This window comes from Etheostoma spectabile, chromosome 20, assembly GCF_008692095.1.
Source record: "Etheostoma spectabile isolate EspeVRDwgs_2016 chromosome 20, UIUC_Espe_1.0, whole genome shotgun sequence".
In the NCBI taxonomy this organism is placed as follows: domain Eukaryota; kingdom Metazoa; phylum Chordata; class Actinopteri; order Perciformes; family Percidae; genus Etheostoma; species Etheostoma spectabile.
Genome location: NC_045752.1, coordinates 11289048 through 11303907, shown reverse-complemented (window position 1 = coordinate 11303907; position 14860 = coordinate 11289048). Strand labels below are relative to the sequence as shown.

Below are 14860 nucleotides of genomic sequence, written 5' to 3'. Positions count from 1 at the left end.
TAATGCCAAAAATTCCCTGGTTCCCATGATCAAAGAGGCATAAAACAGCAGTAATAGCTAAAAAAGCACCAAAAGAACATCCAACCAAGACAGCTTGATATTCTGAATCTGGGCAGTCTCATGTCTATTCAATTTCAGTCCTTGGAGTAAGTCAAGAAAAAACATCAGTATCTCATAAACCTTTTTTAATTTGTATCTTGCCAAGTGGAAATCAAACTTTGTTACTGACAGTTTTCGGTGTGTCACAGTAAAATAGCTTGTCCACCTCTGACTCAATGTCAAGTGAGAAATAGGTCATTATGAAATGAATGAGAGATTAAAAAGGACCTGATTAAATCTCCATCCGAGCCATCACTCAACATAATGAGCACTTTAATAAAATATGGATATGCCAATAAAATATGCATAGTTCCAGCACTCCCCAGTGTTAAACTGACTCAAATTCAGTGTCCAGCATCTCTGGAGTCCCAATTCGTTTGTCACCAACCTTATACATCGGTTTAGTGGCTGCATCGGCCAATATCATGTGCTTGTATTCATTACCATGCTTAAATGTTCAGTTTATAATCCAGACAAATAGGAGAAAAAAAAGCAAAATCAACACATAATCTGTGGTGTAGCATGCTATGATTGGGGTTGTGATGTTTTCATTACATCCTGCAGATAGCCTCCGGTTCTCTTTTGATGTCAAAAACAAACAACTAAGACAATAACAGTGGCTTTGACAATTCCAGTCTGGAACTCATAAAATAACAAATACTGCATTTCGGATAAATTATAAATGCACAAGGCATCTATTATTCAGCTTAACATATGAAAGCCATGTCAATGTTGTCAAGTATCATCCATAGTCAGATCAGCTCATGGAGCAACATGACATCATGACTTTGCGTAAACATACAGTACATGCTGACTTTCTTAAGCCAAGTTGGGTTTTGTTCTGCACGCATTTTGAGCTTTCCGCGTGTATGTCCATGCTGTATACAGTGAATGTAAACATACACGCCACTTGCCGTGTTATCGCCAACTGCCGTGTTATTGCAAGAAGAAAGCAACGGGTTTGTAATTTCATACTACTCTCTACGGCGTAAATTCACACACTGTCCCAAGGTAATGTAAGTCAATGGAGGCCGAACAACATTGGATAAACACGCTAAAAAGTGAGTATGCGTCTTGATAACACGCCAATAATGGCATACGAATTGTCATGTCATACATATGCCATTTCATGAGATCAGTCTGCATGGAGAGGCTTTCATTTGGATAATGGACACGTTTTCATCATTCAGCAACTGTTTTACAGCCTGTTTCACTAAATCTTTATTCTCCTATGTTAGAGAGCATGGGAATATTGCTGTCATGAAATAAGAGAACATCAAGACCATGTTGGAAAAGTAATATGAGCTACTACTTTTCAGTAGGGTCACTTTATTGCAGCAGACAGCTGTCCAGGGATAGATGGCCAAACCAATATGGCAGAGTAGACTGTCATTTAAAGAGCCTTGGACCAGAGTGAGCAGTTACAGAAATTCATCTTTCTTCATCTCAGATCCTGATGATTACTCCTCTCCCAGGGGTTACACATGTGAGCATTGATTCTCTTTTAAGCCTGTCCAAGTAAACACATCCTGCAGAGCAGATGTGAGCGGCCATTGACACAGAAAACGATTGTGTGGCAGAGTATCATAGATTTTTGCCGTGATGTAATTATGTCCTGATTGGTCCTTCACTGTGGAAAGACTTGCATCTCTTATGTCCATTAGAGGCTTTTAAAAATGAGAGGCAGGATAGCATACACACACACACACACACGAGTAGTCTTCATGACCTTTTGACACCCACAGGAATCACAGGGACTCTTGTATTGTTTATTAGGCACAACATCAGCCACTGTGGCAGTGTGCACTGAAAAAAGCTTTTTAAATAAGGGCACAGCCAGCAGCCTGCCAAAGCTCAGATAATAAACCCACCTGAAATTACAGCTCAGAGAAAAACATTAAAGAGGAACATTAGAGAACATGTGGCTATTGATTCAAATAAGGAGAAGCAGAAGAGGAGATTTATGGTGCATACATAATGCAATTTCCTGAATTGAAATAATTAATTTTACAATTTTTGTTTCTGTAGAATATGGTTTTCAAACATATTACACTGCGGAGGAATGTGCAATCTACTACAATCATGTTTACTACTACGATCTTGTAATCAGCATTTTAGTTTTATTGTTCATAAAGTACCAACATGATTTTGGGGACCATCTTTATTTTCACAGCAGCTAAATGCACAAAGGCATTAGACTCGTAAATAAAAAAGTGTGCCAGCACTGCAATACATGGATGTAATAACCACCATGGGAACTAGCTGTGAACACAACACTGACATATAAAGTTGTCGTGGCTAATATGTTAGCTAACATCTGCCTACCATGCAACAGACAGAGCAGTATTAGCATTCATTTGGAGTCAGGTGTCTCCAATTAATAAATCCAAGTCGAAAATATCTGACTATTTAGCTGCTCTAATATGTTCACCGACTAGTCACTAACTGAATCTGCTGTTTGGTGCTTGACAGGTAGCATTAAGTGTTTTTTTTATTTTTTCTGCTGAAAACAGCTGCAGCACAAAATGACTACCAAAACAACTGTAAATAAGAATGATGGGTTTGTCACTGACTCTTTTTAACATTACACGTAGTAATATGATTAATTGTAATTATGAAAAATATTGACTGTAGGCGCATGGGGAAAATATTTATATAGTGGAATACAGTGATGAACCCTTCAGCAGGCTCTTGTGTATGGGTGCGAATCAGTGGTTTTGAGGTGCTCGGGAGTACCTGTGACAGGTGCAGACTCCAGGTAACTGACATGATGGAAAGAGACAAGGCAATGAGTCACCCCAGCCCTCAGCGAGATCCCTTGCTTAACCTGCAGCAGCTCGTATACAATTAACTATTTATAACCCTTCCCAAGCAGTCCCACAACCACAGACCGAAGGGGAAATCTGACATTGTCTGTGCTCTGTTTTGCTCAGAAGCATACTGAAGACATAATGCTAAATCCTCTGCTGTTTAATAGATGCCTTAATAGGTTAAATGGAAAATCTTAAAGCAGAGAGCTCTACCATATGCAAGCTGGTCCCATGACACATCAGGGATGGCAGATCTGGCAGGGTTGGGCACATTTAATTGTTAATTCTTCTTTTTGGACTAATGGGATAGACTGCGAGTAAAACCATATCCCTGCGAGTCGTACAGCAGACTGTCATGCCTGGCTGACGCATCACTTGGTACACCTGCACACACTCACCACAGGATTAACGTGTGTTCATTACCACTAATAATGTTTGAAATGGTAATCCTCTGAGGTATTATTTCTTTAAAAGCAATCCCCTTAATGAGGGACACAGTGCCAAATCAATAATACAAACAATGTACACAGCTTTTTTTTTTTTTTTTACACAGCTACGACTTCTGGCACAGCATCCCTACATTAGAGGGAATCCATCATATTAATGATCCCGAGGCCACTTCATTATTCACAGAGAGCAGCTCGGCTGTCCAAATAAATTATCATTGGTGTTCCATTAATGGAAGTTTTCAAATCTTGCCACGGAGGATGCCATTAATCTGCACATAGCGTTACTCTAGAGTGGAACGATCTGTGAAGATGAGAAGCTCCCCACTGTCCTCGCCCATGTTCCTACTGTGGAAGAAAATCCAGTTGGGATTGACGTTAACTACTGCAGCTCCAGATGGGCTCGTCTCCAGAGTTGTACACTTTGCATTTTCTACGCACTGCTAAAGAGATATATTTATAGGTGAAGGGTAGAGCTACAAAGTGGTACTTCTGTCTGAATCAGGGGATGACAAACTCTGACCTCTCCCCTCCTGATGGAGCACTTCCAGCTAATTCGACACATATTGCATTTGTGTGTTAGATAATTGCAAAGCCAAAAAACCTCTGCCGGCCCCTCGGTGCTCCGCCACACATCCATTCCCCCTGCACTGGCACACAGACGTGGGCCAACTTCCAGACACATACTGTTAATATTCTGATTGGACATTTGTAGAAGAACCTTGAAAAGTCACATACTGTGCACTTTTCTAACACTTTAATGAAATTGCTTCTCATAATGTTGGCATTCACCAACTATTATGTTTTTCATTATGACATCCTACTGTAGGAGTCAAACTCATTTTCATTTTCTCTGGATGTAAGAGGGCAATAAATCCATGTCCTTTAATGCTATACAGAGCTTTAGACCTTAACAAATAACTAAGGTGAAGTTCTGAAATTTGGCTCTCTGAATTTAATTCTGAGGGAGCCTGATAGCAAACAAACTGTCCAGTTTATATCCAGTGCCTTGAAGGCGTTCAGCTGGATCTGTTAATTATTTCCTCACCTACCTACTATCTTACTAATCACCAACTCAAATGTACATACTCTCTCTGCCCATAACAAGACATGACGCTGTCATCCACTTCCTGGCCAGCTCATTGTACCCTGAGTCAGGTGGAGAATACGAGGCAGTATTGAGCTGTAGCTTTTGTGAGTTTTCAATTTCAGACTTGCAGCATGCCTTCAGGTCTGAAAGGAGCTCCAGCCTCTGTTGCTGCCAACATCTTCCCATGTGCTGAACCTCCTCCTGCTCTTGCACCTGAACCTAGCACTGCAGGGATTGAAGCCCCACTGATTTCTGCAAACTGACCTCTTTGGCCAAATGGATGCAACACCTGATGTCTGCGAACACCAGCAGCAGAAAAATATCAACTAATAAGAATTGGTTGACAACTTTTAATATGAAAAGAATGAAACAAATATGGTTTAAATTGTGCTGTATACAAACAAATGTGTCTAAACTACACTGCAAATGTGAATTTCCAAGTATTCAGACCGATTTAATTGTGTATTCTTTGCTCTTTTTCATCAGTCCCATGGGTTGTTTCAGTGGTCAGAGGTGCTCTATTGGTATATGCTTCGTTAAAGTGTTTAATCAAACAGGAAATAATGCACAGGAGGGCCATGCGGGAAAAGCTGCTTAAATCTCCACTTTCCTTGCCTTAAAAGCCGGCTAGGCCAGATCAAATTAAGTGGTTTGATACTTTCTCTGCCAATCGGCTTAGGGTGATTAATTCCCAAAAGTATTTAAATGATTAAAGCTGGTTAATGGGCCTCAGGAAAGTTCATGGTGTCAAGCATTGGCTGCGATATCAAACAGTGGTGGAGGAAAGTACAATAAGTAAAAAGTATGTAAAAACATGTTCTGCTTTAGTGTTGCTCTTTGTTAATCAACAGCACATGAATACCTGCAGCACTAATCATCTTTTGTTTCTTGAAATAACAAGACTCTGAGGAGAAAATGCTTGACAAATTGTGCATCTGCTATGTAGTGACACAGTGCCTAAATATAGAGTGAAAAAATGGAGCAGCAGAAAGGAGCACAGTGAGGACCATAAATATTCACAGTCCATCTACAGAAGGCTAGCAGAAGCCTGGTCCAAGGATATATCCTCTCTTTTCACTAATTATCCTTAATGTGTCACCACTGAGTTATACTGGTTTAACCCATATACTGAAACTTTTTTTAGATTTGGATGTTTTGCAGATGTTCCTGTGCCATTTTGACACAGATCTTCATTGGAAAATGTTACTCTGTAACCTGCTGTGAAGGCTGAAGGAGAGAGGAAGAATGAATAATAATGGATAAACAGTTAGAGATTGTGGCCCCCTCCTCACCCCCTCTTCTAATATACTCAGCTCCTGAGGGAGAGGTATCCATCACGAAGATGGTCGGGCTGTTATGCCACGTTTCCTTGTGCATGTGAACACAAGGTGACTCTGGGAGAGAAGCAGCTCATGTATGCCCAGTCTTATAAATGCAGCTCCATGTGTCCCCCATAAAGTGTCCATCAGCACCTTAATGCATCTCCCTGTGAAAGTGACAGAGCCTGGGCTTGCACATTATTAACTCCAGACATTTTTATGAGCCTGTGGAACAGAGTACTCCTTCTGAATAAGATATGTGTCCAGTGTTCAGTGGCTATATATCAGTCTTTTAGTTTTTGGCATAGCATTACGGCCTCTGATAAGCACAGTTTTTAGTGTTTAGTCTAAACCACAGACAATGTCCCTGAAAATACTGTAGTTATGTCATTATTATCCTCCAGCGAGATCAAAATAAATAAGGCTTATAGTTTTGCTGTTTGGAATCTATTATGTCACCAATTTGCTTGCATGGAAAATACATCCATATTAATGTTATGTAAACAGTGTTTACAATGATAAATTGTGGCATGGAATCATAAGCAGCTTAGCAGAGTGGGGTTAAAGGCACAACCAAATTGGCAGGCTCATGATAAATGCATGGGATTTGTCTAAAATATTAATCAAATATAAATGTGCAATGAATTTAATGTTTGCTTACTCCTGAGCTATGTTTAGAAACACATTCAGAGCCATGCACACTGCAGGGACCATGGACATGGAAATTAAGGTAAATTGGCACATAAAGAATAGAAGCAGAATTATTTGAAGAAAGGGAATCTTAAAATGCATGTAGCAGAGTGCTTTATTAAAATGTTCTTTGAAGATTTCGTGTTATGTGTTTTCTACATTTAGTGGGCGTTCTCAGTGGGGAAGAATAACACTTAAACAGATTACAATTAGGTTTTGCAAGTACTACAAGCAATGCAATTACTACAGGACACTAATTTAATGAGTCTGCAAAGTGGGAATGCTGGCTCATGTGATCTAAAATATATTTCAGTGGCTATCAACCTGTTTCTAAACGGCACCTTTGGGGGGGCTGTGCAGCCAGCACATGAGACACTGAGCTGGAGGAAGACGCCCAGGCAAGGCAAGTAGAGTTTGACATTTCAAATCCTTGGTCGCTATTAGAGTTTACAGCGCGCCTCACACAGCCAATGGGTTGGCTGGAGCTGCTGCCGGAGTTGTTTTGGAGCCTGAGCTCAGCGTGATACGGTGCGTAAAATCGCAGCAGCGGTGCCATGGCAGCAGAGCTCAGCGAGCAAAGTCCATTGTCACACACACGGGATAACTTCCTTTTAAAAGGCGGTCATATGTTGCGCTACGATGGCAGTTTCCCAAAACTGATGATGTGAAGCAGAAACGTGGGTCCGTCCGTCTTCCTCGACTCAGTTGCGCGGAGAAACGATGCTGAGCAAAGCTGCGGGAGGATTTTCCATTACAGGTAAGATGATTTTCGGAGGTGTTTAGCTTCTAGTGTAGTAAAAAATATACTTCGCCTATTACTTCAAAGTAGATCTTTTTATAATACAAAAGAGCAAAAACAGTCTAGAAATATGAAGATTTCCGTCATGATCAGCTATAAAATATTAAAGTATATAAAATATGTTTTTTGCAATTTTATGAGTGGGTAGAGAAGGTGTGATTTCATCAAAATAATGAAAATTATGTGTGGGTGTCTTTGTAAGAGAAATTCATATAGATAACTGGTTACACTGTAAAAAAAAACAGAGGAAAGAGAAGAAAGAGTATGATCATTAATAATTGTGGAGTCTAAGGACACACTCACATGTGCTAAGTGCACATCTTCATAGAGAGAGATAAATTATTAGTGGATGTGGTTTTTGTTGTCTAATGTAGTGTGTAATGGAATTCCCGGTTATCTGGAGAGTGGCTCACCTCAGAATCATTTGAGAATGGAAACCGCGGGGCACAGTGTTAAAGACACTGAGTCTTGGGTGTGTGGGCTCAGATTCAGCCACTGGCCCACATTATTCACCCACTGAAACCTATAGGGACTCATGATCCGGATATGATCTTATTCTCAGGGTCACGAGGCCAAAGGTCTGCTGCACATCTATATGTCTTCACTGCGGGCCAGGGTGTCATTGCATATGTAGAAAATGAAAACAAATACAATATCAGCATGATAAGATTTCTTATTTATAGTTTTTTGTTGAGACTGTGTCAGAGGCTTTGACATCACTCTTGAGGATGATGTTGTTGCTCTAGAAGGCATTTCATTTTTGGGTGTTAATGTTATTTTGCACAGCCCAGGTGGTTTGTGTCCAGGTCTGTGCAAGTCAATCGCCTCCCAAACCTCATAAATCAAGCCCTGCCATACCTCTTTTTTCCTAATGTGTGGAAAACCACAACAATTTCTTGTGTATTACCGCCCAGTGGCTCATTTCTCACTAAAGCACTTTCAACAGAAGAAACATGAAATGACTCTGATTTGCTACTCTCTACTAATTCCAAAATATGACGCAGTTGCCTCTGTGACTTTTTCTGATTTCATCATAACACAAAAGATTAATTTGATGGATGAGGTCTTTGTTGGCCATAGGGGACTGAACCATTGTAACTACTTAGTCAAATCTGGACATGCTCACACTGCCTCTAATGGCGGACGTGTTGCCCTAGTGACGGGCTGTCCTGACAGTTTTACTGTGCTGTTGTTGTTTTTACACAAACCACTCGTTTTTACCTTATCTTCCACTCATTTGAAAACATTCAGGATTACAGAGAGGCCATTTCACAGACAAAGTAATCAGTATGCGGTGCAAAATAGCAGAGCCCTGCACACTTCCCCCATTTTCAATATAGGCAGCTGTGATATAGGAAGACACGTTTTTATGAATCTGAGGGTGTGAGATGCAACAGTTGAACATACAGCAGATGGTGATTTTATGGCCCAGACTGGTGAGAGCTTGTGAGAGGAATGCTGATTGCCAAGCAAGATGAAATATTTCCTGCACTGAATTCATGTCCTAGATTATAACATTACTATAAACCCAATGTTGGATCTGAGCTACTGGATGGATTAACTGCCTTTTCCCAAGAATCTACCATCATTTAAACAAACTGCTTGTCATTTATTGCTTTTAAAGTTTGTATTAATCACATTTAATTGCAACTGTACTTATTTCCAGCTACCAGACTGCCAAATCCTTTTTGGACTTCATCCTCTGAGCCACTAGACATTTGAACTTGCCAGCATGGAAAGCCTCAGTGAACTCCAGAACCCTTTGCTAGACAAAACCAACAGACAAAAGGTGCACAACGATTACCAGGGTTACCAGGTTGACTACTCGAGTCAGCCCTACCAGGACAGCCTGATTGGCTACTACTACACTGGGACTGGGACTAATGGCAAGCATAAGACTCAACAGTTCCTGGACGCCACATCCCTTCATCTGGCTGTGGAGGCTTTCTACAGGCCCAACTTTATGCTGTACAAGGACAACGTGAGCCTTCACAGCAAGGACTCCAAGAGCGAGAGCTTTGAGACAACTTTCACAGAGAGTAAGGACACTGTGTTGGATGGAGCTTCCACAGAAAACCCTCTGGACAGCGTACAAGGAGAGAAGGATGCAAAGATTCAGACGGTGTCCTATGATGTGGAAGAGGAGCAGGGTCCCGAGTATGAGGTCAGAGGTCACGCCAAAAAAACGAATATGTTTTCTGTATATATGGCAGTCTCCAGTGCTTTAGTGGCTTTTTATTTAGGGATGTAGGTGCCTGATATACTGGGTCCCTACTGTAGCCTGATACATGATTATACAAGTTTCTCACTCTTGCTAAGAGCACATTGATACAAGTAAGGGCCATTTGGCAGTGTTTGACAGAGTTATTAGAATATTGAGTTGCTATATGAAATTAAAGGCGTTAAAAGACTTACTCGTAACAGTCAGGGCCATCTTTCAGCAGAAAGTTAGTCATGTGATGCTTATTATTTCATTTACCATTCTAATAGACTGCCAGTGTGATTCATGCTTATTTCTCTTCTCTAAATGGTCAATTTGCTGGAGTCTTTCATATCTAATGCAGGGTAATTACATTCTAAGAAAATCATCTCAAGTTTATCTATCCAGGCTATTGTTCTTTTAGGACTATAACTACACTCTCTGAAGAACAGCGTGACAACAAAAGAGAAAAGTCTTTTTCAGAAGTGGTCAAATCTAATTTCATCCAGGGACATTTGTGAAGTACCCAGGGCTCTGAGCTGGCAGAGGAAGAAGTATAGCACCCTAACTGGGTTGATGATCGGGCCAGCTCTTGTCACTTGGAGGCCTGGCAGATAGATAGAAACACAGTAGCGAATGCCATTAATGCCATAAGTAATGCGGTGCTGTGAGGGTATTAAGCGGGACTCTGCTGATGCATGGCTGTTGGAGCAGGTGAGGCTGGAGCCAAAGTTATTCCATGTCAATTCAAAAGAGCAAATTAATCTGATGAACAGTTCTCAGATGAAAGTTGGGTTTCCAGCCAGAATATGAGACGTTTTGCTCAGCACCTGCGTTTCTTTACTTCCCCTTCCTGCCTGTCTGTAATGTGTGTGCGCTTCTGTGCTAAGACTGATGCATTTTGTGAATCATGAAAAACAGACACAAACAGCGCCAGACGTGTGTTGATGCAAAGAAATCAAATTAAACTTTTAGAGGACTTTCACAGCTCACTCAATTTCTGCTGCAGTTTTCCATCATAATACAACCAGTTTTTGTCAGTATCAGTGGCAGGCCATGTATTTTACACCCAGGCCTTCAGTACTATCCTACAACAATTAAACCACCTTTGAATAACCTCACCATGACACTAAGGCATTATAGTGATTTAATGCAAGGCACAACACCTAGAGTAGAATACACTATTGCAGAGACCTGATACACTGTAACTGAAGCCATCACTTTCACGCAGCATAATATATAGGCCTAGTCCAAATGAATGTAGGTAATAACCAAAGAAACAAAGACAAACCCATGACAACTGGTCACATTTATTCATATGACAACCAGAAAGTGATCAACAACACAAATTAAACAATTAGGAATCAACAGGCTTTCCCACAAATTCCAGCCAAGCTGCTGGGGCTCAACTACAAATGCCACCACGCACACACAAGGGCACAGCGGCCCCTGCCCCTGCTTAAATCTCTAACACCAGCAGCAAAAATCTAAAGCAAGCTGTAAAAATCCATTAAACTTACCAAAGCTGCACGTCATTTGAAAAAAAACTACATCCCCTTGCTTGCTTTTATTAACTTTACATCTAAAAACTAATACTAACTGGTCCGAAAAATGCCGACGTAGGTGGCTGGGTCAGCTAGAAGGCTCTGGTCTGTCAAAGAATACATCCAGCAGGGCAAACTTAAAGTGTGATTGGCAAAATAAATATGACAATCGACAGCATCGTCCCTATTCACTTAAACAGCAGGGGGATTCACTCGGAATTCTGAAGGACTCAGAGTAGATTTTTTTTGTCCCAGAGACAGCTCAGGGTGACCTCTGATTACATAAACCCGTGGGAGAGAGCAGCAATGAAATCACGGTAATAGACTCGTGGGAACGTACTTTGTAAAATACATATAAAATAAATGAATTTATATATTAATTCATTTATTTTATATGTATGTAAAATAATATATATAAATAATTGTCTGAAGGCCCACCCCTGGTCAGCATGTGTTTTTTCCAGCAACAAAAAAACAGGTATTGTAACTTCACAATAGTAATTCTACAACTGTTTTCTATCAGCAGAAGACAAATGTGTGTGACAGAGAAAAACAAATTGCAGGTAACAATGTAACAAGATCGCGTGGGTGATGCCACAAGTAACAGGGTGCAGGGGTCTGCGTGTGCCCTGCTGTGGAGTCGACTGTCCCCTTCAGACTCTAACCAGGCCTCAGAGAGCACTGTGACAGTGTTGTTGAAGGCACTGTGCCTCTGCAGAGCCACATCAGCTGTACTGGCATGAGACCAGACTGGGAGTGTGTCCCCAGCAGGCCAGACTCAATGTCAGGCAGGATGTCAGTAGGTCTGAATGCACCAGTCACTCAGAACTGTTATCAGGTCTTGCTATAAAAAAAGTAAAAAGAGATTACTGCTGTTTGTACCCACCGGTTTATTCATGTGATGTCAAATTATGTGGTTATGACCAGCTGCTCTTTTGATGGATCACGGCCAGCTGTCCAGGTGGACAGTGTTCATAAAGCAGATAACAGGGAGCTTTATATAATCTTCTCTTGGCAAAAGGTAGCTGTTGGAACCTGTTTGGATAGTATATAGCACTTCCTCCACTTCCCTATAACATCTAAATACAGTTTCGACACAGAAGTAATGATTAGATCCTGCGGTTTGGTCAATGTAGATCAGCATTCTCAGAAGCTAAGAAATGTGCACAAGCTTAAAAATGTGGTCTTAAGCACACATATAGTATAGTTCCTTTCTTCTTTGCCTGCCTCCCTGACTGTTCTTTAATTACCTCTAAAAATGGCTGGTTCAGTTCCTGCCTTACATATTGATTTTTATTTTGTGCCTTCCTTTTACCCACTTTAATTGATTCCCGCAGGCAGCAAGACTAACAAATGAAACCTGCTCCTTATGGAGGCTATTTATTTAGACAAACATCCACTCCGTCCCTGGGACAGCTGACAGAAGTAAGGTAACGTCCTCTTAAAAGGTCACCCATGCAGTCAGATCGCCATCCTCGCTGCAGGCGCAATGTGCCGATGTGGTCTGAGTGGCGTTCAAATCTATTATCGTTAACCCACGCTGCCCTTGTGGCCCTGAGTTAGAGTTTGGAGGCACAGTAAAGGAGCCTGTTGTAAGATGCCGGGTATATTGAAGAGAGATGGTGGAGGTCTCTCATGCTGTAGAAGCAATTGAGCACATAAATTACACTGTCTTCTTGCTGTTTACCCTGTCACCTCGCAATGATGGAACAATCCGTTAATCCTGTGTTATCTGTAAGGCTGCTCACGGGTGTTGACAGAGGCACCAAATCCTTTATGGCTGGCTGAGCACATCCTGTCCTGGGTGGCGGTGGTGGTACAAGGGCAGATACACTAACCTTTTGGGGGGCGGGCTTGTCTACATGCAGTCATGTAAAAAAGCGCATCATCATCATCCTCTCCTTTTCTTACATTTAACTATCCTTCATCAACCCGCTGTCTTCCAGAGTGACAGCTCCAGTGACAGTGAGAGCGAGGACAACTTCATCGTGCTGCCCCCCCGGGATTACCTGGGCTTAGCCATCTTCTCCATGCTTTGCTGCTTCTGGCCCTTGGGCATCGTTGCCTTTTACTACTCTCACAAGGTAAAGGAGACTGGAGACCTAAAGCCTGTCATTAAGTCTGATTACACTGCATTCCATTTAAGGTCAGCAAGCACAAGCACTCAGACAAGTGCTACTGTAGCCAATTTTCCACCCTGTGACCCTCCTTGCAGTTATTTCAGATGATTTACTATGTAAATTCAGCAGGTTTGGACCACTTGTCAGTGAGTCCACTTTAGGAAACCATTAACATTGAGGTTTTAGTCCACAGTATGTTCTGTGTGAGGATGTGCACTGTGATAACATTATTTTAAGTTGTTGCATCCATCCTATAGCTGAGACCTTGGTCTAATGTCAGTATCTTTCTGGTCCGAAAAGATTAGGCTCACGTCCAGCAACCTCAAGTAAAGCACAGCATATCTTAATGGTTTTGCAAAATCTTCCTCAATAATTACAGAGACAATACCGTAGCAAAAAAAATAATGTGTCAGAAGAAAAAATAAAGGCCAGGCTCATTTCTTTGATGGAAAACCAAAACACCCGAACAACACATTTGTCACTGTCAGAGGCATAATGACCTAATTGCCATGGTAACTAATGGCTACCCAAGAGCATTTCTTGTTTTCTCTCCTTTAACTGTGGCTTAACACCTACTCATATACTCGGTGCTGATGAGTAACACACCAGCTCATTTCATTCTCTGCTTTGTTTTGTCAGACAGGCAAGGCCATCGCTAAGGGAGACTTCTCCAGAGCAGGAATGAGCTCCAGAAGAGCTTTATTCCTGGCTGCTCTTTCCATCACCATTGGAACAGGCATGTATGTGGGGGTGGTTGTGGCCCTCATCGCCTACCTGTCCAAGCCTGGACACGTATAGCACTGGGACCGGTTTGCTTGGGGGGGGGGGGGGGGGGGGGGGGGGGGGGGGGGGGGGGGGGCCTGTGCTATATGAAGAGAAAAGACTAAATCAGAAAGACAGAGAGAAAAGAAGAAGGAAAAAAACAAGATGTGTGGATGGAGTATTACTTGAACTGGCAGGACTGCATATTGATCCAGACTGAATCTTTTTTTCTGGGAAACAAAACTCCAAGGCATTTCACCACCACAAAAGGAAGAAAAGACAGTGCTGGGAAGAATGTCTACTCTTCCACAACGACTGTGCTGTACTAATATGTTAGAAAAAAAAAACAGTGAAGTAAAGAACTACCTACATTTTAATCACATTAGTCATTTACAGCAGTTTTATTTTACCTTCAAAGTAGACGTTTTCTCTGCCAATACAATTGCAGATTGTGTATTGTCACTTTGTATACAGGTTTCTGGGAAAAATGGACCCTTTAGAAAGAGAACTAAATTGTACACAAAGCTGCTGAGCAGTGGTCAAGAGGGTTATGTGTTTATTGTGTACTGTTAATCTAGTCAATAAATACATTTGGCATGAATAATAAAACATCCTCTGCCAAGTCTCTCATCTTCTTATTCATTGTCTCTTTGAGCATCCACCTTTATACTAATAACATCCAGTTTATTACACAGTAGGCCTAAGACTGGAACATGATGGCTAAGGTCGATGACAGGGTAATTGAGCTCAACTTAAAGGCTGGCGGGGTACATCACCATACAACAAAGGTTGTGAACAAGTGAACACAACATGGATTGTGTGGTTAGAGAAGCCTGTCAGAGCGTATTGTCGACCACAGAGCGTTATATTGGCAATTTGCTAGTGCCGGCACAAGCCTCCGCTGTAACTGGGATGGCTCTTCATCGTCTTTTGGCATCACTCACTGTCTAGCCTTGATGCGCCTTTACCTGCCAAAGTGGC

The 14860-nt window shown here is 41.5% G+C and overlaps 1 protein-coding gene across 1 annotated transcript; it reads left to right on the top strand.

Moving 5' to 3' along the window:
• The first annotated feature begins 6810 nt into the window (after positions 1-6810).
• Positions 6811-14509, top strand: LOC116669679 (synapse differentiation-inducing gene protein 1-like). Its single transcript, XM_032499636.1, has 4 exons — positions 6811-7211; positions 8920-9417; positions 12944-13081; positions 13757-14509. The coding sequence occupies exons 2-4, from the start codon at positions 8986-8988 to the stop codon at positions 13913-13915; spliced, it is 729 nt and encodes a 242-aa protein (XP_032355527.1). The 5' UTR covers positions 6811-7211; positions 8920-8985; the 3' UTR covers positions 13916-14509.
• Positions 14510-14860: the final 351 nt, after the last annotated feature.

What these genes read in the sequence shown, in the direction of transcription:
- LOC116669679 (XM_032499636.1), top strand. Translation starts at nt 8,986, where the DNA reads ATGGAAAGCCTCAGTGAACTCCAGAACCCTTTGCTAGACAAAACCAAC. An exon ending in AGCAGGGTCCCGAGTATGAG is followed by an intron (nt 9,418 to 12,943) that starts GTCAGAGGTCAC and finishes GCTGTCTTCCAG; the next exon opens with AGTGACAGCTCCAGTGACAG. An exon ending in CCTTTTACTACTCTCACAAG is followed by an intron (nt 13,082 to 13,756) that starts GTAAAGGAGACT and finishes TTGTTTTGTCAG; the next exon opens with ACAGGCAAGGCCATCGCTAA.